Genomic DNA, 27,710 nt, shown 5'->3' on the forward strand with positions numbered 1-27,710 from the left:
GTTTATTCCTGCTTCTTAGGAACCCATCTTAAATTTATTTGATAAAGCTTTTTTTATGATTTACTTTAATTCCACAAATGTCTATTGATATATAACCCCTACTCTCAAGAAAATTATGGGGAAATTCATACTTTTGTTGTTATTGGGTCTACTATATTTTTTTTCATATATAATAGTATCTGTTAGTAGTATACAGGTCATTTCAAGGAAAGTACAAAATATCATTTTCATCTCAGACCTTTAGTTTTATCCAGATCAAGAAGCCAAGGCCAGGAAGTGCTAAACATTTCAAAAGGTTTCTTAATGCCTTGGCAATAGCTTTAAAAGTTTGATAATCCATTAGTTATTCAAAATAACCCTGTCATTTATTTAGTTATAAATAGGGAATCTGAAGTAAAGAGCAGTCAAAAGACTGGCCTATATGGTCCAGTGAGTGAGTATCAGAGGCTTTCCAACTAAATTTTCTTCAAACATCTAAATGCTGAGTTGTTTTCAAAACAAAACTCTCTCTAGTTTAATATTATCTTGTTACATTCTGCTTCATTTCTATCTCAGAATCCTCTTGCCTAAGAAAATTCTTCGCACATTATAAATTTTTATTGGATTATTAAATAAGAACCAAAAGTTTCCATTGTAACAAACTCTATAGTGCATTTGTTTACTCAGTAAATAAGAATGTGTGCTACATGCCAGAAAACATGCTTGTCCCCATGTGCGCAGAGGTGAACATGGTTGTTCTCATAGAACTTACGATCTCAGTGAAGACAGAGAGTAAACAAATAAGTAATTGTTGGTTTGTTACAATTTAAAATATGCTAAAATGTTGAGAGGGAATACTTCTTTCCTCCATGTGAAGGAAGCTCTAGTAGCATAACATTATTGTCATCACTCTTCCTCCCCTCATCCACCCTGCCCCAAGTGAAATGAAAGGAGAAACAAGGCCCAAGTAGCCCAGCCACTTCCTCCCTACTCCTGTTTGAGACCAGCCTGTCTACAGAGAGCATTCATTCTGTTCTCCTTTTGTGGGATCAGGCTCAGCCTCTAGGGTGAGGCCTGCCAGTACAGTGATGCTTGGGACAGGGTGAGTTAGTCTGTCCAATTCTAGGTTTCAGTGATAGGAAACTTACTGGACTGAAGATATAAACCATATTCTCCAATATCAGTTTTATCAGTAAATAAAGGTACTATTTAGGCCTCTATAGTAGTTCATTTGTTCTTCATTTCAATTAGGTTCACAACCCAGATGGGAAGGAGGGGTGCCATGTATTAGATCTCCTCAAACCTCAACAAATAAAGATGCATATTCCCAGTTCATAGCCATTAATGATAAAATAGATTTTGTGTTCAGTCTTTAGGGATTTAGCAAGTGAAGTGCTTTGCATCCAATAATGGAAGAATAGAAGTAACATATACACCATACCCTATTTCCATTACTTCTAGATCCTATATCTTTTCCATGGAAACTTCATTTTGGTGGTAGTTTTGGAATTTAGACAGATTTTGTTTAGGGGGTGGAAATATCTGAAATGAAGAAAGATGAGAGGATTGTGTTCCCACGTGCCTCAAAACTACACCTCTATTCCAGCACTTGTACCCCACTATAAAATAGCTACTGTTGTATATGTCTGGTTCTTATACTAAACTGTTGAGTTTTCAGGAGGCCTCTAGGCATATATGAGGTGCTTGTTAAATGCCTGTGGAATAAATGATATGAACAGATCTCAACTGACCTTAATCCAAACTTTTTAATCTTTTAAATATTTTATTATGGGTGTGCTGTCTCATTTATACTGGGTTTCTGAGAACACTAAACCTTTTGGGTGTTTTCTGTAAGTCTGTAAGAAGACTCCAAGAGGATCAGCCACCGTCGCTTTGTTTATGGCCATACATTAGATCCTAACTTGCCCATTCATACTGCTTGGTAACAAAGTAGACCAGGCAAGATTATGTAAGGACTAGTCAAGAGTCAATAAAAAACCCTTCACCGTATTTGAAAAACAGTTCAAAGCTTATAATGCCCATTTTGTCAATCTTTAAGAATTCAGATATGCAAGTTTAAGTTTTAAAGTTTTAAATATTTTTAACATAAAGAGAAAAATGAGGCAGTGGAAAAGGCCATGGTCACCAACACTGAAATTAGTGATTGTCTTGTAGAATAGCTACTATTGACTATACAACAGTGAATATGCTAAAAAACATATCAACTCACCTATTTTTCACAGCAATCCTCTTAGGCAGGTGGTATTATGCTTACTTTATAGCTCAAGAAACAAACTAAGTGAAGTGAAGCGACATGCCAAGGTCACACAGCAGGTAAGTCACATAGACTTTAACTCCAAATTTCATTGCTCTTACTCGACACCTTAATAATCTCCAAGTTGAGTCCTCTACTTCAAGAGATGAATAAACAATCTACTGAGGCATGGCAAAAAAAATTAGAATTTCTACTTATGTCTCTTTTTAACATCCTCACTTCTATTTTTGTGTTTCATTGACATAATGTGTCATAATAAATATATATTTGGCCTTTGTTCCCAGTTCCTGGCACAGAGCTTCTAAAACCCTTGTAATTTCCTGAGTGATAAGGGGTGATTAGGAGCTGCTTTTGTTTTCCTGGCACACAGTTCCTAAAAGCCTTGGAATCTCAGAGTGTCTTTTGTATGCTGAGATGACTGGTGGCTGGGAGCTCCTACATAGCTTCAGAATAGGGACTGGTTGCCAGAAAGACCAAGGCATGACTTCAGCCTCCCCGACCCACCACATCAACCTCCAGGGAGGGGAGAGGAAAGGAGAGGAGCTGGAGGTTGAGTTCAATCACCAATGGCCAACCCGGTGAACACATCGAGGTGCTAGGAGGGTGGCACACCCAGAGAGGGCATGGAAGCTCTCTCACCCCATACCTTGCCCTATGCATCTCTTCCATTTGGCTGTTCCTGAGATGTATTCTTTCTAATAAACTGGTAATAGTATGTAAAGTGTATTCCTGAGTTCTGTGAGTCATTCCAGCAAATTATTGAACTTGAGGAGGAGGTTTAGGAACCTCTAAATATAGTCAATCAATCAGAAGTACCAGTGACAACCTGGAACTTGTGAATGGTATCTGAAGAGGGGGCAGTTTTGTAAGACTGAGCCCTTAACCTGGGAGTCTGACGCTAACTCTGGGTAGTTAGCATCAGAAGTGAATTGTTGAACACCCAATTGGTGTCCAGAAAAATTAAAGAATTGGTTGTTAGTGCTGGAATAGACTACATATAACATGACAATAATACATATACGTGATTTATAATTAAATACACATAATTTGGGGGTTGTATTACAATTAGATTTAGCTGCTATAATAAAATCCAAAATAACAGTGGCTTAAATAATATAGAGGCTTATTTCTCTCACCTACAGTCCAAGCGTAAGCATTCCAGGGCTAATATATCAGCTCCATGGTGTCAGAGCGTAGGCTCCTACTTATCTTATTGCTCTACCATCCCTGGTATTGCCCTCATTCACAAGGTCCAATGACTCACCATCACATCTACATTCCAGAAGAAGGGGTGTAGGGGAGGAAGACAAATCCTCTACCCTCTGGGTCCTTATGGCTGGGCTAGGAATTAAATTGACATGAGACAGAATAACAGGAGAAAAATCAAACAAGTTTAATAACATGTATGTACACATGGGGGAAACCCAGGAAAAACGTGTAACTCGCTAAAATGGCCAAGGTTGACATCTTAAATACGATCTTCAGCTAAAGACAAAGGAGGATGTTGGGGGTAGGGGGAGTCAGTTATGGGAGAGTACCAGAAAAGCACAGTAAACAAGAGTAAGGTTATTATGCAGATTTAAGTCTTTGCCTTCCACACTGATAAGAGTTTCTAGAGATAAGGTCATCCTCCCTTCTTCCTGGTACAGACAGGGAGATACCTTTATAAATGGAGATTTCCCTCACAAACGTAAATGTCCCTTACAAAGGGTAACTTCTATTTTTCAGAGCTTCTCCCTTGTCCGTGGTTTCTTAAAAGTAACCAACCCAAAATAATCGTCATGCCAAAGAGACACATTTTGGGGCGGCCAATTCTGATCCCCCACAGGGGCAAGAGGTGGGCAAGCCCTTTCCCTTTAGGAACATGATCCTAAGGTTATACACATCATTTTTGCTCATACTCTATTGGCCACAACTTGCTATCTTAGCTTTAAAGGAGGCTGGAAAGTAAGTACTTATCCTAAGCAGCCAGAAGCCCAGGTAAATCTAATACTATGGAAAAAGGGGAGAACAGATATTTGGGGACAACCAGGGAATCTCTGCCACAGGTGCATGCTTCTATAACAACACTCTTCTGGTATTTCCTTCCTCACTGGTACAGACAGAAACTAGAGACGTGGCCTTGAGAAAACTGTAACAAGTATAACAAACAAATTCCAGGGTTAAGATTAACTTTAGGGTCACCAGGCTAGAAGGAAGAAGTAAGGCTATGTGTAGTCCAAGAAGGTGAGGGAAATGTTGGATTTGTGAATTCCAATAGTGGTTAAGAAGAATACAGACTCTGAACTTTCTCTGCTAAGGTTAGAATCCTGGCTCCACATTGCTGTGTGATTCTGGGCGAATTACTTAATCTCCATCTTTAAAATATATCTATCATACAGCTGTTGTGAGAATTAAGACAGAATACATGTAAAGGACTTGGCATAGACCTCACACGTAGTAAGTGCCCCATAAATGTTGACAATTATTATTACTACAGATTGAAAGCCTATTGGAAACCATAGAGAAACTAACAATAATGACTATAAAGGTTATCAAAAAGATAGGTAAGCCATTTTTTAACACTTGCTTACAACTCCTTGACCAGCCTGAACTGGTCTTAAGCAATCAAATGCACTCATGTCAGGGCAAACTGGTCCTGATGATACTGAGTCAAAATGGCCTTTAGCATCCATATAAGGCACATGCCAGGGCCTAGAGGGTGGGCAGTCTGGTGTATGATGAGAAGGGTGCTGCCAGTGAAACCAAAAGCTAGCAAACAGATCTTCAGGGGGAGGCAAGATCTAGATAATTGCCCCAAGAGAGTCACAAATCTTTGCTAGGTCAAAGAGGGGGGCATGGGATAGGAAAAGTGAGGGAATTGAAGTCAGACCTGAAATGAAATACCATGGCTGTTTTTTGGTCAGCAAAATCAAGGGGAAAAAAGGGGAGAAAGAATAATAAAGCCATGTGTTTTTTTATCCTGTCCAATCTGCCTCATCTCTGTATTCCTTTCTTATAAAGCTTGCGAGACAGAACAATGGTTGAATTCTAAAGCAGATTATTACATGAATATTCTTAGCAAGCACACATTATGTTTTTTTCTTTTCCTTTTACAAGCGCTGATTTTCATTTTTTGCAAAACTTTCCTGAGATATTGGGTTGTTATTATAAAGCTGTCCTTTTCTAGAACTTACTGGTCTTATGGTGCATTTTCTCCCAAGTCCAGATGCTTTTTAAAAGTCAAGTTACTTGAAAAGTTAAAAAAAAAAATCATATCTATACTAGCAGTAGTAATCTCTAGAAAGTAAAAGAAATATTATAATTCTATTCTGAAGCCCTAAGAGAATTTTCAGTAATTTTAATATCTAGAACTGGATTTCTTTTGATTACTAGACTGTAACATATTATACTTTAAAGTTCATGTGAATATTTGCAAAATTAATTACTCTATCTCAAGTCTTGACTTGCCTACATAAATATATAAAAAGTATATTGGAAGGGGGCCGGCCCGGTGGCGCAAGCGGTTAAGTGCGCGTGCTCCGCTGCGGCGGCCCGGGGTTCGCTGGTTCGGATCCCGGCGCGCACCGACGCACTGCTTGGTAAGCCATGCTGTGGCGGCGTCCCATATAAAGTGGAGGAAGATGGGCACCGATGTTAGCCCAGGGCTGTCTTCCTCAGCAAAAAAAAGAGGAGGATTGGCGGATGTTAGCTCAGGGCTGATCTCCTCACAAAAAAAAAAAAAAAAAAAGTATATTGGAAGGAGGAGTACAACTGAGGCATGTAATTTTAACATCCCTTTGATGTTATATTTCTGCCTTCAGAACTGGAGTAATAGCATATCAGAATAATTCTGAGAAGAGTTTATATAGATTTACATTTATATCAACTTAAAAATAAAAGATAAAAACCAAGCAAGTTTATTTAGTTATTTCACTGATTAGTACCTTCTCACAAAAACTCCCCCAGAAGACATCTTTTTCTTCACTCGCCTCTTCTCTTTGCTTGATTCACAAGAAGAGTCATCTTCCTATAAACAAAGGAAAAGAAAGCCAAACAATATTTCTGTCCTAGACACATCTTCATCTTTCTACATTATCTGTTCCAAAAGCAAAAATTTAACCGTACTAATATTTTCAACTCTGGACTAAATTTCTTTTAGGATTTTGTGTAAACAAGTTCTTAAATCTGAACTACCCGTGCATCACACTGTACTGACTCATAAGACTGGGAGGCACATTGAGAAACATCCAGTACTATCTCTACCCAATATATCCCCAAAAGAGAACATCTTATTGTTTCTGCTTCTCTCTTAGACTAACTTTTCATAACACACTGCTAAATGAAATGCACAGCGTTAGTATGTCATCCTCTGGGTTCTTTGCAAGCCCATAGTGCTAGCAATCACATTTTCTGGCTCCTCCATTCCCTCATCCATGTTCACACAACATCCCTCTACTGCTCTTGTCTCCTTTTCCACTTTGCCCTGCCACCCACTGTTTCTGAATATTTCTCATCCATTGTGGTATTCTCAGGACCTGGCACAGAAGATTCACTTAATAAATGCTATGGGAAAGAGCAAGAGAGGGCTAGAGACACAGTGGATGCTCACTAGATGTTAATCATCTTTGAATAATTCTTCCAGTCACAAATGCTCTGCACTCAGTGAGGCAGGACAGATCTGAATGCAGGGGCTCCAAGAACAGCACAAGGCACATGTCCCCAGGGCTGGAGTTAGTATTCCCCAGGGTGTTCCTGCCCACACCTTTGCTAATGAGGTCAGTCAGCTTAACTCTTACAGTAGTGTGTGAACACGGACGTAAGCTCCCAACACCACCTGGAAAAACAGAACCATGTGTCTGTTCCTTCCCCCTCTCTCAGCTGCAAACTTGAGAGAGGAACAGATGGAGAATCTGGTAGCCCTCCCTTACAGTGTGGCAAGGCACCAGTGGACATAGGGTATTATAGATCTCTTCCTTTGAAAAAGCTTACCAATTAATTTGAAAACCAATAACAACAAACCTTTTAACAGGACTTGGCATTTGGCACCACCGTATTTCATACTTTACATATATAACAAGGTGAGGTAGGTAGTATTACCAACATTTTACACATGCAGGAACAGAAGTCAAAGACTTCCAAGGTCACAAAAGTAATTAAATGACAGGATTCAAATCTAAATTTTGTCTGACACCAAAAGTTCATATTATAACCATTCCTTAATCCTGTCTTCCAGCAAAAAGTATGCTCAATCATTTAGTTTCTACAACTGTACTGTATACACTATACTGTAGGTATCAAAAAGGAACAAGATCCGGTTCCCACTCAGGAGTCTGCGGTGGAGTAGCAGATATAAAAGAATGTGCTCCATTCGTCCCTGAAGTTCCAGGAGGTCCTCAAGATCATTAGCGGATGGATGCAAAGATGTCCATGAAAGAAAAACACTGAGGTAGGGCAGAATTTTAACCTCATCCAACTAGATGGAATTAGAGAAAGAACATAGAAAATGTAGGAAAAGAGAGGTAGCTACTAGCCAGAGGTAGCCAATTTTCTAGTGCTTAATAGAGTTTAGAAGACCTTCAGAAACAGTAATGTTTATTTTCCTTTCCCTTTCACGTATGCTAACTTCTAAAGGAGGTTTTAAGGATTCCAAATACTCTAGAAATAATGGTTAAATACCAAAGCCTCTACTAACACCAAATATGTAACTCGTTCTATCAAATCAAGCCTCACTGTACTAGTTTAAAAGAAAATATGTGCTTGGCACTCGACAGGCCTCCAGTGAGCGTTCTCTGAAAGTTCCAAACTTTCAAATTCCAGAAGTTTCTGCATTTGAAACTTCTTCACCAAGATTACTCATTTTTTTAATCATAAATTACAGCCAGAAACATATTTCTTCCTAATATGTGTTTTCTCCAAAACTCAAGAAAAGAGAACCATAATATTGAGATATTGAATATATGAATCATGGTGCTTAGGCACCGAAAGCAGTTCTAACAGTAAATTCAGTCTAGTGCAACAACAAAATTAAACAACTCTGTGTGAAAATGTATATATTTTAAATATAACCAGTATTTTTTTATTCTGAAAGAATTTACAGGTTTGTTGAAGAGATTAATAATACTACAGATAAAACTGTTGACAGAGGTTATGTATCTACAAATTACTGCTTGGGTATATGGAATTCTTGTTTTAAAAAATTCCATGCAATCTCAGAAGTTCTGGGAAGCATATGAAAATAAAAGGAGATAAATCCCACCTTCTTGATTAGTAGAACAGACTCTTCTTAACAGAGTATCAAAACAGTATAACCAGAGAAAGAGAGAGAGATCACAAACTTTTAGAACTTCCCTAGACTAAAAGCTCAACTTGGATAAGTACTTTGGCAAAATTGTTTGGCAGTATATGTATCATATATACATACCTCATACATACATACCTCAACTTGAATAAGCTCACTTAAGCCCTCAAATTGTTCCAAGGACCATTACAGGTCCATAGCTTAGAATGTCAGAGGACAGAGAGAGGCCCAATGGAGACTAGTCCAACCCAGTTCCATACCCTTGCAGGCAGAAAACAAGGGTAAGTTAAATATGGAAGTAATCATAGAATATTACCAGTTCCAGTTTGGCCATTCTTGATTAGCAAGCATTAGCTTTAGAACAATGAATTCCTGATTGAGACTACTTTTGGAGATGGAAGCTATAAGGAGTTCAGTGCTGCATAAATTTGTGGACAGACATCTCTGCTGAATTTATTATAGTTCCCAACCAGTTTAAATCTCTTAAGTAAACATTTTTATTTAATATACATACCAAAGAGCACACAGGAAAAAATGTACAGCTTGATAAATTTTTACAAAGTGAACCCAGCCAATGTGAGCACAACAGAGATCAAGAAATTGAACATTACCTGTATCCCAGAAGCCTCCATTTGCCTCCTCCCAGGCGCTACTGACTTATTTTACCTATTTTTGGACTGCTAGGAATCACACAGTACTCTTTTGTATAGTTTTCTTTTGCTCAGCATCATGTTTGTGAAATTGATCCATGGTGATGTGTAGAGCAGTAATTCACAGATTATACCAAAATGTATTTATTCTTACTGTTGATAGAATATTTGGGTTCTTTCTAGTTTGGAAGATATTTATAATAATGCTGATATGAACATTCTTGTACATGTCTTTTGGTCCCCCTCTGTGTACATTAAGAGACATATACTAATTCCACTAGGAATTAATGAGTTATAGGCATGTATATGTTCAGCTTTAACAGATACTGCCAAACAATTTTCCCAAAGTACTTAAACCAATTTACACTCCCATCAGTGGTATATAAAAGTTCCAGTTGCCCCACATCCCCACCAACGCTTGGTAATGTCTGTTTTATTTTATTTTAATTTTAGCCATTCTGGTGGTAATATATAAAGTATATATATATTTTAGCCATTCTGGGGGTATATATGTTTGGGTTTTAATTTACATTTCTGATAACTAATGATTTGGAGTACATTTCCATATGTTTATTGGTCACTTGGATATCTTCTTTTGTGAAGTGTCTATTCAAGTCTTGCCCAGTTTTTTACTGGGTTGTCTGCCTTTCTTATATTGATTTGTATAAGTTCTTTATACATTCTGGATACAAGGAAGGCAATATATTTTCCTACTCTTTGGCTTGTCTTTTCAATCTGCTAACGTTGTCTCTGATGAACTAAACACGTATTTTAACGAAGTCCAATCTATCAATTTTTTTCCTACACCAAGGTCAAGGAGGTATCCTACTGTGTTATCTTTTAGAAGCTTTATTACCTCAACTTCAAACTTAAGACACATCTTGAAATAAATGTTTGAATTAATAAGTGTACAACTGCACAATAAATAACATTGTATCAAAATTACTATAAATTTTATATTTAAGTTTTTATAAATAAATTAACTCTATTGAAGAGTTATCATCAAATGTTTTTAAAGACCAATTTTTCAAAATAAATTTTCTTACAAGCACAGTGAGTGAGAAGGAAGGGCAAGGGGGTTATAACGGCAGTAACAAGTGGTGTTAAAAGCCTCAACTTGGGGCTAGGCAGTTAGGTTCAAATCATGGCTACCCATCTAACAAGCTACGTGACTTAAGGCAAATTCTTTATTCTCCCTGAGATTTGGTTCTTTATTTATAAATGAAGATAACACCTACCAGATATAAAGTTCTTAGCACTGAGCCCAACACAAAACAAGTACTCAATAGCTATTGATGATGCGAAGACATTATTAAGATAAGTTAGATGATCTCATGGAACTTAAATTTGCGGTACTATAGGTAAAGTAAATGCCCAACTAAATTATAATACAAATGATGAGGTGACCTCAGAGCAGTACCAAGTGCTTGGTGAAAGAAGGAGAGATAATAATGTGATCAAGGGGATTACGAAAGGGTTGACAAACGAGATGGTTCCTGTAGGATTTTGAGAGGCAGAGTTAACTGAGAGCCTTCAAGGTACATGGACAAAACGAACAAAGACTAGGTGGTGGGAAAGTGTAGGGCAAGTACAGAAAAGACAGCCTACATATAGGAAAAGAGAAAAAGAAATAAGTCTGGTGAGCTAGGTTAATGCAGGCTAAGACGAGATAATATGTGAGAAAGCATATAAAAATAGTTATTACTATCAAAACCAGTTATTACTATTATTATTATCAAAAAACGATTTAAGTGCATTATATATGTCAGACTATCCTAAGAAATTACACTAAGAATTTTTTTTCTGGATAAAAATTATACTAGTGCAGATTCTTTTACAGGGGAAAAAGTTGCATGCAATCATAGGTCCTGGCCAGAAGGTGGCAGGAGAAAGATTTAGTCAGAGCTTCTTGAGAAGAAACTATATAAATGAGCACTGAATGAAAAGTTCATTTTATTTATACTCTATATATTTAGACTCCAAAACAAACTAATTCCTCCTACTCTCAGCATAGGGCTCTATAGACTTATCTATCCACTGACTATGTTTATTCAACTCGAATATAGAAAATGGAAAGAAAGGAAGGAAAAAAGAGAAAAAGACATAAGGAAGGGAGAATATAATACTACGAATATTACTACACAGAAAATACCTCAGGATTTCTACACAGTACTTCATTTAACATCAATACAATCCCGTGAGGTAGGTTTTTATCCCCATCTTACAGATGACGAAATTGAGACTCAGAAACTTTTGCAGAAGAGAAAATAAACAGCACCAGGGGTGCAGCTGCTATGAAAGGTCAGTGACATTTGCTCACTTACAAAAATTGGATAATTGAAAGCAGGACTGCAAAAAACGATGGGCCCAGGGTACAAGGACCTTGGAGAGGGCTCTCCTGAAAGCCTACACATTGTTGGTAGAGAGCACGGTTTGAGGGAGGATGTGCTGGAGAGTATGAAATAAAGACCAACCCTGAGGACAGACACTTCTGGACAAGAAAATCATATTTTTAAATAGCTAAAAAACAAAAATGTTCAGGGGCAAGCCCCGTGGCTTAGCGGTTAAGTGCGCGCACTCCGCTACTGGCGGCCCAGGTTCGGATCCCGGGCACGCACTGACACACCACTTCTCCGGCCATGCTGAGGCTGCGTACCCCATACAGCAACTAGAAGGATGTGCAACTATGACATACAACTATCTACTGGGGCTTTGGGGGAAAAAAAAAGGAGGAGGATTGGCAATAGATGTTAGCTCAGAGCCGGTCTTCCTCAGCAAAAAGAGGAGGATTAGCATGGATGTTAGCTCAGGGCTGATCTTCCTCACAAAAAAAAAAAAAATTTTTTCTAAGTAGACAATCAATACGGAATGACTCAAAAGGTGTGCAGCTTGGGTGATCTCCACAAGATCTAGGCAGCTGGAGAACAACATATGTTCCTGCCTTTGAGGAGACTGTGGGAGTCAGCAGAGTTCCTGATTTGGAGTGTAAGTGGTAGTTTATGAAAGGTATGTGTCCTCTAGCCAACATCACAAAGGCTGCACAGGCTGGCCTCTCTATACTCAAGTTTCCCCAGGGGCTAAAGGCGGTACACGATGAGTACCGCAAAAATGAAGAGAATGGATTATTATACTTAATTATGTCCCTTGGAAAATTAAGCACTGGTGAGATACCAAAACCCAGAGAAAGTGATTACATTTGTATATGCTAGAAATATAGATATGTGTTTGTAGAGAATAGAATGTTGTCTAATATGACATACCAAACCGTTAATAGTAGCTTCCTCTGGAGAGTGAAACTCGGTGTGGGAAGGAACGTCTGCCCTGTTTTTAACATTTTACAACAAGCACATATATTATTTTAATATTCTAAAAGTGGTTATTAAAGAGACTAATGATTAGTTTGTGCAAAATAAAAGGGAACCAGGAAGTTTTTATTATAGATCAGATTTGAGGTGAAACAGGTCTGGAACAGTTAACTCACCCAAGATGACTAAAGACAAAATTTTCCTGTGGAAGGAAAATATGAAACGTACCTGAATCCCTACACTATGCCACACAAGCTGTCCACAAGGCCACATCATGGCTGTCTTCACTCGCAGAAGAGAGTGAGAGTCAATGTTTCCCCAGTGCACTTCCTGCCTGCTCCACTCTGAGACTAGACGGCCTCAAGTAGAAGAACTACCGGGGTTTCTTGCTGTCACTTTCACTCTCTTTTCTCTACTCCACCTGCTTTTCTGCATTGGTTCTTTTTATTTGTTTCTCATATCAGTTTCTTTCTAGCTTCCTTCTACATATTTGTCCTTTTTATTTGTCACTCTAAGCATTTTTCTATATTCTAAAGCTATATTCTGAATTCTAAATTCATAATATTCCAGCTTGGAATTATGAAAAGAGCTAAGGCTACGGAGTCAAAAACTAGAGACTGAATACTGATCCTACCATATTAGCTGTGTGAATTTAGACAAGTTGCTTAACCTCTCTGAGCCTTGGTTTCCTCATATGTTAAATGAGGGCAGATCAAATGACATATGGTAAGATAACATGTGAAAGAATTTTGCAAAGGTAAAGTGTTACAAATGTTAGTTTTTATTACTTAGTAATTTAAACAAAGGGATGCTATGACAACTTCCATGCTGGCTCCTGTCTACTCTTAAAACCGCACTTTTGAGGAGCTAAAGCTTTCTTACGTGGCTCCATTCAAAGCACTTTATTTTGGCTATTTAGAATGTTAAAATATACACACTCACTAGCTCTCTTAGAATTCTTATTGATACTCTGCTTATAAAAAAATATTTTGTCCTTATATGGCACAATAATAACAAGCACACTTATGAACCAGGCTGCTGTTCTAACCAATATATATATATGGATATATATGTATGTATGTGTGTGTATATATATATAAATTTTTATATATACAGTTATATTTATATATAGTTATATACTTATATATACATTAGAATATATATATATATATATTCTCTTCTAATCTGTACAATACTCCAGAAAGTATAAACTATTATCCCCAGTTTACAACTAAGGCACAGAGAGGTAAAACAATTTGTCCAAACCAAAAAGCGTTTTAGCCAGGATTCAAACCCAAAGAGCCCCAGGGCAAAGTTTGTACTCTTAGCTACTCTTGAATATCATGAGAAAGATAAACGTGTTAAGAAGGATACTAACCACAGCCACAAAGTTGGGGACCTGAATTTTTTCCAGTGTCTCCCTGAGTTGATCCACCTCTGCTCGACACTCATCCAGCTGACATTCTAATTTTTCTCTGCGTAGTCGTTCATACTCCAGCTGGCCCTGAAGCTCTTTGATAGTCCTATCCAAAAAAAATTGTTTTCAGTCAATCTCCAGTATCAACTAACAATTATTTTTGGTAATAGTGAAACGCATCCATGCATTGTATTTAAGGCAAATAAAACAAAGAAATCATTTATTCAACAAATATCTATTGAGAATTTACTATGAGCCAGCACTGATCTAGATACTAGGGATTCAATAGTAAACAAAACAAGTCAAATCTGCCATCATGTGGCTTACCTTAGTAGTGGAGTAAGACAGACAGTAAAGAAAATAAATAAGTAAACAAATGGTTTATTAGCAGGTGATAAATGGTAAAGGAGAAAAAAATAAAGCAAGAAAGATTGATATAAAATATTGTCGAGGAGAGGGTTAACACTTCATACACAGTGGCCAGGGAAGGCCTTACTGAGAAGGAGACTTTGGAGCAAAGTCCTAAAGGAAATAAGAGAGATAATCAAGTAGACATCTGGGGGAAGAGCATTCCAGACAGAGAGAACAGCAAGTGCAAAGGCCTTAAGGTAGAAGTATGCCTAGTGAATTGGAAGAAAACCAGAGGCCAATGTGGCTGGAATAGTTTAAAGTATAAAAGGGAGAGTAGTAGGTCAGAGAGGTAAGGTAAGATAAGTAGCACCGTATAAGTCATAGCAAGGACCCAAGCTTTTACTCTAGCAAGGACCCAAGGTTTCACTGTGAGTGAAATGGGAAGCCAATGGAGGGTCTGACCAGAGAAATGCCATGATCTGACTTAGATTTTTGTTTTGTTTTTGTTTTTGTTTTAATGATGTAAAATTTACTTTGAGCGAAATACACAAACATCAAGTGAACAATTCATTGAATTTTGATTAATGTATAAACCCTTGCATCCACCACCACTACCAAAATATAGAATATTTCCATCACTTCAGAAAGTTTCCCATGCCCTTCCCAGGCAATCCTCATTTCCCATAGGCAGTGAATAGGTGACTATATATACCTATCATGTTAGATTAGTTTTGCCTATGCTTGTAAATGAAATTGTACATTATATATATTTGTGTGCCTGGCTTCTTTCAGTCAACAGCATGTGAGATTTATCTGACTTAGGTTTTAACATGATTACTCTGGATGCTGTGTTGAGAACAAACTGCAGAGAATGGGGGTAGGGGATTAGGGGGCAGGGACAGGAAGCTGGGAGACATATCAGGAAGATGTTAAAATTAATTCAGACAGGAGATGCTGTGACTTGAACCAGGGCTTTGTTTTGTTTGTTTGTTTGTTTGTTTGTTTGCCTTATAGCTGGATGGTGAGGGAAAGAGAATTCCCAAGGCATGCTGGGTTGGACATCAGGTTCCAAGGAGGACAATCTAAGAGTATACAGTAGTAGCTCTAGTATGAAAGTGAGTGGGGTTAAGATTGGGGCTAAGGAAGAAGAATGTCAATTGTGGAAACCTAAAATTCAGCAAATAAGAAGGGAAAATCATCCCCAGGACAGAGTAATACAACCATGTTTTGTTGTGAGTGTGATCTAACTAATGGATAACAACAACATCAAAAGGACATACTTCAAACCAATACTTATCCAGTTTTTCTTTACAATTAGATCTAAGATCAGGAGTTTGTGCCCAAAAAAACAAACGTCTTCAGATGCACTCAACACAAAGTGGGGAACAAATTTTAGAGAAGAATTAAAGCTTACTCAGAAGAAACACCATAGTCTTAGCTGATATGAAACTATTTTCTGGCACAAAGGCTAATGCAATCTTTAAAAAAAAATTCTGCTCAAAATCATTTACATCAATACTATAACCATTTCACACTGAAATGTGAACATTAGAGTTAAAAATTCCATTAAGGACTACTAAAATCATAATGAGCTTAGATTACAGGTTTGGAATTCTATGGATTCAGGCTTCAAATCTTGGCTCCATCCTTACTCCTCCCTTTGTGACTTTATGCAAGTCACTTAACCTCTATATTAAGTCTTGGTTTCCTCATCTGCATAGTGAGATAATAGCTCATGGAGCTGTAGATAATAGCTCATGGAGCTGTAAAGACTGCACGAGATAATGTATATAAGAGGCTTATCTAGTGCCTATCATACAGTAGTGATCAGAAGTAATTCAAGCAGCAGTGGCAGTACTATAGTCATCTGCCTTAGAACAGAAGCAAAGACAACCAAAATTTAAAGCTCATTATCTAGGAAATAATTGCTCTACTGTGAAGTGCTCTTCTAGACTACAAGGGATCTAAGAACTTTTAGCTAGGCTCTTAAGCAAAAGGCCAATACTAAAAATATTTCACATCTCAAATCACTTTAATCAATATAGAGGCAGTGGACAGCTACCTATATGATATGATTTGTGAGATATCAAGAAGGCCCCCGATTAAAAAAAAAAATCAGGGGGTCTGCCACAAGTTCCTAGTGTGCAAAATCCCACTAAGAGTATTTCGTCTTAAGGCTTTGCCTTCTGTTCAAATTCCCAAGTATCCATGGAAGAAGAACACATTTACCCTTATCAAAGATTTAGATCTTACTCTGAATATATATACCAGACCTCTTTCTGAGGCTATATTCAGAAGGGGGTGGAGGAAAGGGAAACAAGAGGTTCTAAGAGTATGAGGGAAAGAGACCTAACCAAAGGAAAGAGAAAGAAAGCGGAGAACCCACGTGTACTGCTCTTTACAGACCCATGATTTGATTAAAGTAGAAGTTTCCTCTCCTGTCTCCCTTTGTTCCCTGCTCACTCTGGAAAGCAGATAGACAGGCAGAGAGGCAGGGGAAGGAAACAAGCACTAGGCATCCTCTATTCCAGCAGCCATTAATTAATCAGAGAGGTCCCAAATGTGCAGAGAGCTAATTTAGGGTGCAGGAAGTAAAAGGTGAGGTCAGCTATGCAACTGCTCACTGCCTCTAGACATGAGAGCATTCTCTGACGGGGTACTATGGTCAGTGAACACAGGACTGGGTCTCAGAGTCCTGAGTAAGCAGTCCAATTTGATAGAGGATGGTTAGAGACTGTGTTGGTTAAAAAACTCTAACTGTGGTCTCAAAAAAAAATCTTATAGATTTTCAGTTTCACAAGATGAACAAGATGAAACTCCTTATAGAGTTTCAGTTTCACAAGATGAACAAGGTGAAAAAAGTTCTGGAGATTGTGCAAAAACATAACGTAGTTAACACGACTGAATTGTACACTTAAAAATGGGTAAGATGATACATTTTATGTTATGTGGATTTTACCGCAATTAAAAAAATATCTTAAACCTTCTCCATCTGGGGGCTTAGGAGGAAAACAGGATGGAATCTTACACCCTCTAGTGGGGATAAAAAAACAAGTTACTGGTCAACAAACCCTCATATGGCATTTAGAGAGGTAAGTATAAATAAACCATTCAAGTTTTGAGTACATTACTTTTCAGACTCAAGCTGTTCTTTCTTCTGCTTTAGATCTTCTTCTGTTATCCCTCCCAAGTGTTTATAGTTGCTGTCAGCAATTTCCAGGAGCTGTCTCAACTCTACAATTTTCTTATAAGCTCTCACTGCAAGACAGAGTTGAATAGGAACCTAGTTTAGACAGATAACAGCTCATGTGCTCACAGGATGCTGTCCTGGAGCATATTCTTCCTCTAGAGCCAGTATCTGTGTGGTTTGGGGAGGGGGATGATGGAAGGGTGGCACATACATAGAATGATAAATATCAGTAACAGAATATTACGATGAACAAGCAATGAAATATCTAAATGGAGGATTCTTTTCCTGCTATTGGAGGATATATCAGATTGTTATGACTATTAATATTATGAAGAAGAAGGTTTAAGGCAAGTTTAAAGAAAAATACCAGTATTTTACGACTTGTGGTATATGATAGGACCATTCATAATCTACTGTATGTCAGAAAATTAGAAAAACTGAAATATGCTTGATTCATTTAAAAGAAAGAAGAACTAATCCATCTCCCCAATTTTATGATTAGTCAGTTGTAACACCTATGCAGGAGGATACTGAGAGAAGTAAGTGTGTTGAGAGCTCCTTTTAGCTATTCTCCAACTATCAAAACTATGATATTTCTATCCTTTGTAGATGTTCTCAGTGTAGAGCGATTTTCTCCCCCAAAGGACATCTGGCAACACCTGGAGACATTTTTGCTTGTCACAACTTGGCAGTGGAGGGGAACAGGCTATTGGCATCTAGTGGGTATGGGATGCTACTAAACATCTTAAAATGCACAAGAGAAGCCCCCTTAACAAATAAGTATCTGGCCCAAAATGTCAATGTATAGAAGTTGAGAAACGCTGCTTTTGGGGATCAGGTTAGGAAATCACAGCCTCTTCTCTAAGACTTACACATACCTCACACTTATACTTAATACTTACACTTCTAACACTTACCACTCTGATTTATCTCTCAATAGATTAGAGCTGCAGGTTCAAAACTACAGACATCAGAATCAACTGAGGTACTTTTTTAAAATGTACATGTTTGAGCCCCATACCAGACCTACAAATTTAGGTATTGGTACTCAGTAAAAGCTCCTCAGACAACTCTGATGGGCAGACAGGTTTGGGAACCACCATAACTACTAGCAAGCAAGTAGAGGGGATTTTAAAAATGTTACATAAGATCAAAAGAACTATGGCTATTTAGCTTACATAATAATTTCTTCAATATTTGAAGGCTATATTTTGAAAGAGCTGTTCTGTGGGGTCATCAGAGGCAAGAGCTAGGATTAATTGGGATTAACTCCATGAAGTGAGATTTTTAACTCAACAAACGAGAAACTTTTCAACAAAAGCAATAAGAGCTATCATGTATTTGGGGAGTATCTATGAGGTGCAAGACACTACACTAAGGACCTTACATATTTTAATCCTCACAAGAACCCTGTCGAAAGATGGAAATGGGCCTCCTGGGCAATAGTGAGTGCCTTGTCACTGAAGGTGACTGGATGCTGGATGACATGTGACAATTGGAATGTCAAGCCAGGAGGCAAACCTCAGGGTTATAGGGTTGTATGATGCCATGACCCTAAACATAAGTCACTAAAGAATGCGCTGAATTGAGGCTCAGTTCCAGGAAGTCTGGAAAGATAAGAAATCCAACCAGTCCCCTATAGGTGCTCTGGCAAAACCTAGTGTCCCAAGAAGCGGCTGGATTTTGGAGAATAAAAATTCTGTCAGGAGAGTTGTATGCCAGTAGCTGAACCACCAGTAAAAATACTACAGGAATTAAAATTTGCTCCAATTACTAGACTTCAATTTAGTTCCAAACATGTTCATTAATAATTATAACACTGAGATGTTATATAAGCCATATAAGTCACTGTCCTTCTGGCTCCTAGATAGCCATTTGCTTCAACCTAATCACACATTCCCTTGAGAGAAAGAAATATTCCTACTTTTACTCACTAATTTTGAGTACTTTAATCTTCAACCATTGGTTCATAACTCAATGAGTTACGAATGGTTAAACAAATGATTAATGAATTCATAACAATGTTTGTACCTCCTCAAAATTCATATGTTGAAGCCCTAGCCCCCAATGTGATGGTATTTGGAGATGGAACCTTTGGAAGGTAATTAGGGTTATATTAGATCATGAAGGTGGAGCCCTGGTCCAATGGGATTAGTACCCTTATGAGAAGAGACACCAGAGAGCTTGCTTACTCTCTCCCCACCGTGTGAGGGTGCAGCGAGAAGGCAGCTGTCTCCAAGCCAGAGAGTCCTCACTAGAAACAGACCCTGCCGGATTTTGATCTGGGACTTCTAGCCTCCAAAACTGTGAGAAAATAAATTTCTGTTGTTTAAGCCCCCGACCCAGTCAATGATATTTTATTACGGCAACCTAAGCCCACTAAGACACCATTTAATAAGATTGTCCTTCAGCTGGTAATCACAAAAATTAAATCTTTGGCATATATGTCTCCATAATGCAATTAGTATGAAAGAAAAAAATGAAATTACAAAACTATTCCAGGAAACCTCACTAACGAATATGGTAGGTTATTAATCTTGCCATTGTGGAAAACAAAGAACAGATGATCAAGATTTTCATAGCTTTAAAAAATAAAAAAGCAGGGGCCGGCCCGGTGGTGCAAGCGGTTAAGTGCGCGCACTCTGCTGCAGCGGCCTGGGGTTCAGATCCCGGGTGCACACCAACGCACCACTTGTCCAGCCATGCTGTGGCAGCGTCCCATATAAAGCGGAGGAAGATGGGCATGGGTGTTAGCCCAGGGCCAGACTTCCTCAGCAAAAAAGAGGAGGATTGGCAGATGTTAGCTCACGGCTGATCTGCCTCACAAAAAAAAGTAATAATAAAAAATAAAAAATCAGACCAGTTTAGGAAACAAGTGAACATGGAGAAATAATTTGTCTGTTCACCAATGTAACCCTAGCACCTAGAACAGTGCCTGACACATAACAGATACTCAATAAATAGACGTTGAATGATGGGAAAGAAGAACTGATTATGCACAATTTCAGTTGCTTCTTTTAGTACTATATTGAAAGGTTCAGAATATTTTCTGAATTCCAGAAAGCAAGACTATTTCTGATGCACTGCTATAGCTCTTAATCTAGGACTGTGCACACAGTATACATTCAAATATATGTTAGATAAGTAGAATGCCTCCCTCATCTGCTTTGTCTCTCTAAGTCCTGGTCATGCTTCAAAGAAAAGTCCAAATTCCACTTCTGAAAAGCCTTCCCTGCTACTCTATCCTGAGTGAACAGTCCTTTTAAACTTACCGCCTAGTAGCCCAGGCCGAGAATCTAAGAGTCATCCTTGATTACTCTTGTTCTCTAACACCTTATATCCAAATCTATCAGCAAATTCAAAATACACCCAAGTCTGACCATTTCTCACCACCCCCTTCATCTCTACCTAGTCCAAGCCATCATCGATTCTCTCCTGAACGGCTCCCTAACTGATCTCCTCTCTTCTACTTTTGCCTTGTGAAGGGAAATGGGCTTTCCACAACACTGGAAACCTGGAGGCAAAAATAGTCAAGGCCAACTGGATCCTGATTTGGCTTTCTCTCTCACCACTCTCCAGATAAAGTATGGTCTCACTAATGCTGTTTGGTTCAAAAACCTAAAAAGCCTGGTATATAAATATCACTAAATGGAAATACATAGATTGTTTATGTGAGCTCTTCTGGAATGACAATGAAAGCCTTGAGGATAAAAAGGCTGAAGCAAAACAGGAATGGAGCTTTCCAGCATCACTGGTAGTTGCAGGCCCACACCAGGGACTCTAGGAGCCCAGGAGATCTATGCAGATATTCTGCATCTGCTCTTGTAAAATTCTGATTTAATATCCTTGGCAAATTTAAATTATATCAGAAACTTCATCTAACCTTAATTGGCAGGTGAGTATGTTCTCTTCCCACCTATTCATAATCCACCTGAAATGCTCCCCTCCACTTCCCAATCTATTCTCGACCCAGCAGCTAGAGTGATATTATTTTTAAACATAAATCAGATCACATCATTCCCGACCCCAAAACCTTCCAATGGCGTAAAATCTAAATCTGTAATCTTTATTAGACCCTATATGATCTGATTGGGTCCCTGCTTACCTCTCCACCGTTATCTGTCACTACTTCCTTGGTCGGGATTCTACTCCAACCACACTGATCAAGCTCAATTCCACCTCATGGCCTTCACACATACTGCTCCCTCTGCTTGGAATGTTCTTCTAAGATCCTCATATGGCTTCTTCTCATCATTTAGGTGTCTTCTCAAATGTCACCCTCTCATAGAGGCCTCCTCTAATGGTTCTCTTATCTATAGCACCACCCTACTTTGTTTTCTTTATCTATTTTCTTATTAATTATTTGTCACCCTCCCCCAACCACTACCACCACCAGAATATAAGTTCCTGGTGGCAGGGCAAGGACTTTGTTTTTTTCACCATTTCTCTAATACCTACAACAGTGTCTGGCAAATAGTAGACACTCATTAAATATTTGTTGTTAGTATTATCTGTAAAAATAATTTGCCATTGAAATCCTTCAGATGTCTCTTTCCCTGTTTCCTATGAGCCAGTTCAGTATTTTTCCCTCTTGTATAACTTTTCCCTCCTTGAGGGACAGAGATCATGTCTTACATTCTTTATATGTTCAATAACCCCTAGTACAAAAATATGTACTAGTTCTGGTTCCCAAAAAAATATCAAACTATTTTACTTTGTAGATGGTAATTGTCTTTAGAATAATTTCCAAAGTTGTGGTAAAAACTGGCTATGGTATTTCTTAAAGGATAAATCGTGACAGAGGTGGCATACTTACTTCTGGCATCTGTTTTATCTGACTCATTGAGACATAAATCATCCTGGGCATCAGTGCTTCCCTCAACACCATGTCTTATAAAAAACTTCATATCATTTTCATCAATTTCATTCTCATCATCAATATCATACTTCTGTAGTCCCTCTAATAGCTTTACTGCTGCTAAATGGGCAAACCTGTAGGAAAGAATCAATAATTAACAAGATCCACAATCTTCTTCAAATTGAAACTGCAGTTTGAACTTAATTTAGGGACTTACACTCTGTATATTATGCTACCAACCCACCAACCAGTAAAGGAGCAAAACTGTATCTGAAGGTCAGTGACAATTCGATGTATATCTAGCTGCGTGGGAAATTCAAACAGTTGCTGGACACTAAGGACAAGCAGAAATATTATAAAGACTAATTCCATAATTTTTATGGGCAAAAATCCAACTGGGAGGGAGACCCAATATCAAAAGAATATTTGGTGGGTCCCAAACGGAGCTGCTAAACTGAACAAAAAACCCAGAACTACCCTACTTGATTACTTGTATTTACTACCTTTTTTTGATGGCTTAATTTAGGTTGTAGAATTAGATCTGGTTTCAGTTTTAGGGTTAATTATAGCTCTAGCTCTCTTAATCTTCATCCTTCCTCAACCCAAGGCACTTGGCACAGCTTTCAAATTTAATGAAAAAATAATAACTTTTTCATCCACCTTTTCTATTTTCTTTGCTCTTTCCCACATCTCTATGAAGCTTCCAGTAGTATTCTCTTGGTTTAGAGTTGTTGTTATTGCAAGGAATCTGCACATTTTTTCCATAGTTTCACTAATTGAAATGTTTAATGCTTTCTATAAGGACATGGAGAATTACTCACTAAAGACAAAAACCTCAAATCTTATTTTTTTCACATACTTACATAACCACATGCACATGCACACATATATCCTTACCTTTCACCAGGCACTGCAAATCATTAAAGATATAGTAATAAACATATGTAGGAAGTTGTAAGGTTAATAGAATTCATTACTTCTATTATTACTAGGTTGTAATTTAACAGCTATCTTTTACTGACGACTTGCTTTATGCCAGATTCAAGGTTATTTCTATAACACGACACTCATACCTAGCATTTTGATGCTTGAATGAGAAAGAAACATGGGCCAGAAGTTAAGAACAGCTCCAGAAAAACCCATAGTACTAAATCATCCATGTGATATTGGTATAAAGATAGACAAATCAATGAACAAAATTCAGAGTCCAGAAATAAGCCTACACATACATGGACAACCGACTTGGACAAAAACACAAAGGCAATACAGTGGAGAAAGGACAGGCTTTTCAACAAATGGTGCTAAAACAACTGAATACCCATATACAAAAAAAACAAACTTGGATGCATACCTCATACCATATTCAAAAAATTAACTCAAAATGGATCATAGACTTCAATGTAAAACCTAAAACTATTCAACATATAAAAGAAAACATAGGAGAAAATCTTTGTGACTTGCTGTTAATCAAAGATTTCTTAGATATGATACTAAAAGCATAATCCATACAAGAAAAAATTGATAAACATTTTTGCTCTACAAAGACATTGTTAGAGGAGTGAAAAAACAAGCCACAACTGGGAAAAATTTTCGCAAACAGAAATCTGAGAAAGAACTAGTATCCAGAATATATAAAGAGCTCTTAAAACTCAACAATAAGAAAATGATCCAATTTTAAAAAGTGGACAAAAGATCTGAACAGTCACTTCACCAAAGGAAAATATACAAATGGCAAATACATATATGAAAAGATGCTCAAAATCATTTTTCATTAAGAAAAGGTAAATTAAAACCACAGTAAGATACCACTACATATCTATTAGAATTATTAAAATCAAAAAACCTGACAATATCAAATGCTGACAAAATAAGGAGCAACAAAAACACTCATCCATTGCTGGTGGGAATGCAAATTGGTATAGTAACTTTGGAAGTCACTTTAGCAGTTTCCTACAAAGTTCAACATACTCTTGGTGTATGACCCAGCAATCCTACTCCTGAGTATTTACCCAAGTAAACTGAAAACCTATGTTCACACAAAAACTTGTACCTGAGCTTTATTCATAATCACCAAAAAATGGATACAATCAAAATGTCCTTCAACAGGTTAGTGGATAATCAAACTATGGAATACTATGGAATTCTACATCCAATGGAATACTACTCAACAACAAGAAAGAAATAACCACTAATACACATGAATGAATCTCAAAATAATTATGCTGGGTGAAAGAAGCCAGATCTACAAAAGTACATACTGTATGATTCCATTTATATAAAACTCTAGGAAATGCAAATTAATCTATAGTGACAGAAAGCAGATCAGTGTTTGCTTGGGGAAGAGGCAATGGGGAGAAGTGGAAGGGAGAGAGATTACAAAAAGAACCAAGGAAACTTTTGAGGTGATGGATATATTCACTATCTTGATTGTAGTGATGCTTTCATAGGTGTATACATAACAGAATTCAACAGTTTGTACTATACAAATATGTGTAAATAATTTATTGTATCCATATTATACCTTGATAAAACTGTTCTAAAAAATAAAAATAAAGTGGGCCTGAGTTGATAAAGATCGTAGGTACATGGTACAAGAAAACCACACTCAAAAGCTTCAAAGAAATTCCACAGACAGGGGCCGGCCCCGTGGCTTAGCGGTTAAGTGCCCGCGCTCCGCTACTGGCGGCCCGGGTTCGGATCCCAGGCGCGTACTGACGCACCGCTTCTCTGGCCATGCTGAGGCCGCATCCCACATACAGCAAATAGAAGGCTGTGCAACTATGACATACAACTATCTACTGGGGCTTTGGGGGGAAAAAAACAAAGGAGGAGGATTGGCAATAGATGTTAGCTCAGAGCTGGTCTTCCTCAGCAAAAAGAGGAGGATTGGCATGGACGTTAGCTCAGGGCTGATCTTCCTCACAAAAAAAATAAAGAAGAAAAAAGAAATTCCACAGACAAAATTCTAAGGAACATGAACTCACAAACAAAAATTACATGGCAATTTAATGAACGATTAGGTCCTTGCCTCCTGTCAAGCCTCATTTGCAACTTTTAGCCTACACTCCTACTTTATGATTCATGCAGTTCTGAACCACATGCAGTTCCTCAAACACACAAAGTGTTATCCTTAGAACTCCTTCTCCTTCAAGTGTTGGCATAAAAAAAGTGTTTCCTCCAAAAAAATAAAAGTTTTCCCTGACCTCTATATAAATTCTCTCCCCCTAAGTTTCTTTCATAACTCTTACCATCACATCTATATTAACGTTTCTCCTCCATAACTTGCAAATAGGAAGACTTGGGCACTTCTTCTGTACCTTTTTTTACTGTACCTTATATATAACATGTGATATGATATAATGATAATTAATAATAATTATGTTTGTACATATGTTTTTCCACAATACTATAAGCTCCTTGAAGGCAAGGACTGTGTTTTTTCATCTTTGTAATCTTGACACTAATCATAGCACTTAGAACATGGTAAGTATACAGGAAGTTGAATGAAAAAACAACCAAATGAACAAATGGATTCCTTGAGGACCTGACTTGAATGAGCTAGAGGTGTTCGATAATAAGTATTACATTTAATTCAAATGTAAATATCAAAATTTGTTTCAAAACCCATGGGACTCCTTTTGATTACTCCTTTTTAATCACACAATATTTCTCAACAGGTACTGGCATTTGGGGCGACAATTCTTCATTGTGCCCCACTGTTCTGAGCACTGTAGAACATTTAGCATTCCTGGACCTGACCTCACTAAATATTAGTGATGGTCTCCAGTCATTTCGAAATGTCCCTCCCCACCAGAAAAGGGACAATACTACCTCCCAGTTGAGAATCACTGCTTGAGAAGAGCTGATATACTGTCAAATGTTAATTCAGCTTGAAAATTGCCATTCCATCAGCAAATAATTCTATTAAATCCTCAGAGATTTCTAAATATAAGGAAGTACATACAAAACTTTAAAAACAAAACAAAGGAGCAAAGTGGATAGGGATACCTCTTAGCCACATCACTGGGTTTCTCCCCTGCTTTGTTGGTAATATTACTGTCTGCTCCCATTTTAATTATCCACTGCAAACACTCTATGTGGCCTTGTCCAGCAGCTGTAAAAAGTAATAATAATAACCAGAAAATACACAAAAAAGTTATCGTTACTAGTAACAATTTTCTAAAATTTTGGACAGTAGCATTAGAGAGTACTTTCATAAGTACTGATCCTAGCAATAACCAACAAAAGTAGGTTGGGCAGATGTTACTTTCTCTATTTCATTTATTCATTCATTAGACAAACATCTAATCAAATATCTACTGTGCTCAGCCCCTATACAGAAAATTCTATATACAGATATAAAAGTTGTAGCTCAAAGAGGTTATTTATTTAACATCACACACGTAGAAAGTAATGGATTTGAAACTAGAATCTAGGTTTTTCTAATCCTTATCCAGTGCTCGTCTGCTATCTATATAGCTCCTAACCAATCTTGTATCAGACCAGAATGTGAGCACAATCCAGCCATAGGGACCCACAATGACTTCAAAAATCTTGTGCCATCTTACAGCTTATTCTCCTGACCCTCACAACTCAAAATGTATAGGCCCTTCATTGATTACCTCAACTGTTAACCATCTTTTTCTAGATCTTGTCCTTAAAACACATGCACTCAATATTAATTTTCACCTCCACAACTCTGCTTACATGTTTTCTCACCTAGTGCCCATCACTCAACTATGTGCTCATCTAACTTCTACCCATCCTTCTAGGTCCAACTCAAGACTTAGGGAAACTGTGGGGAAAAAACTTAGTAGACTTAAAAGATCTGAGTTTATGTCTACTAAACCATGAGACTAGAGGACAGAACAGAGTTTAGCAAGTGGCTGGCACACATAGACCCTCAAGAAATATCTATAGAGTTGATGAGTGAATGAATGAATGAAAAAAATGAATGAAATCTCAGCTCTGCTCTTACTAGCTATGTAACCTCAGTCAAGAAACCTGATCCCTCTGGACCTCAATTTCCTCATCTTTTACAGAGTTGATTTCATACTTACAAGGAGAGTACACTGCTGCTTCATAAAATTACAATAAAGATTAAGTGTGATGACAGTTTTGCACCCTATTGAGTGTCATAGAAACATAAGGTATTATTTCTGAATTCCCATGAACACTTCCTCAATAATTTAACCCCTAGCAACTTCTTCTGTTCCCGAATTCCTACTCCTGAATTCCTATTGTATGTATTTTAACAACCAAATACTTTTTGCCATTAATTACTTCCTGACTTATAAAAATCTCTAGTTGTTGGGGCCGGCCCGGTGGCATACCAGTTAAGTTTGCACACTCTGCTTCGGCAGCCCAGGGTTCACAGGTTTGGATCCTGGGCGTGGACGGACACA

At 37.8% G+C, this 27,710-nt stretch overlaps 1 protein-coding gene across 1 annotated transcript in view; it reads right to left on the reverse strand.

The window, feature by feature from the left end:
* Window positions 1-6,130: 6,130 nt before the first annotated feature.
* Window positions 6,131-27,710, reverse strand: part of ANKRD42 (ankyrin repeat domain 42) — a gene marked incomplete at its 5' end in the record, with an annotated part of 45,970 nt that continues 24,390 nt past the window's right edge. Inside the window, 5 exons of the mRNA XM_058546219.1 lie at window positions 6,131-6,263; window positions 13,868-14,012; window positions 17,389-17,515; window positions 22,264-22,439; window positions 26,314-26,419. Coding sequence (XP_058402202.1) covers window positions 6,174-6,263; window positions 13,868-14,012; window positions 17,389-17,515; window positions 22,264-22,439; window positions 26,314-26,419 — 644 coding nt within the window. The remainder of the gene's footprint in view (window positions 6,264-13,867; window positions 14,013-17,388; window positions 17,516-22,263; window positions 22,440-26,313; window positions 26,420-27,710) is intronic.

Source organism: Diceros bicornis, chromosome 7 (genome assembly GCF_020826845.1).
Source record: "Diceros bicornis minor isolate mBicDic1 chromosome 7, mDicBic1.mat.cur, whole genome shotgun sequence".
NCBI classification, from domain to species: Eukaryota; Metazoa; Chordata; class Mammalia; order Perissodactyla; family Rhinocerotidae; genus Diceros; species Diceros bicornis.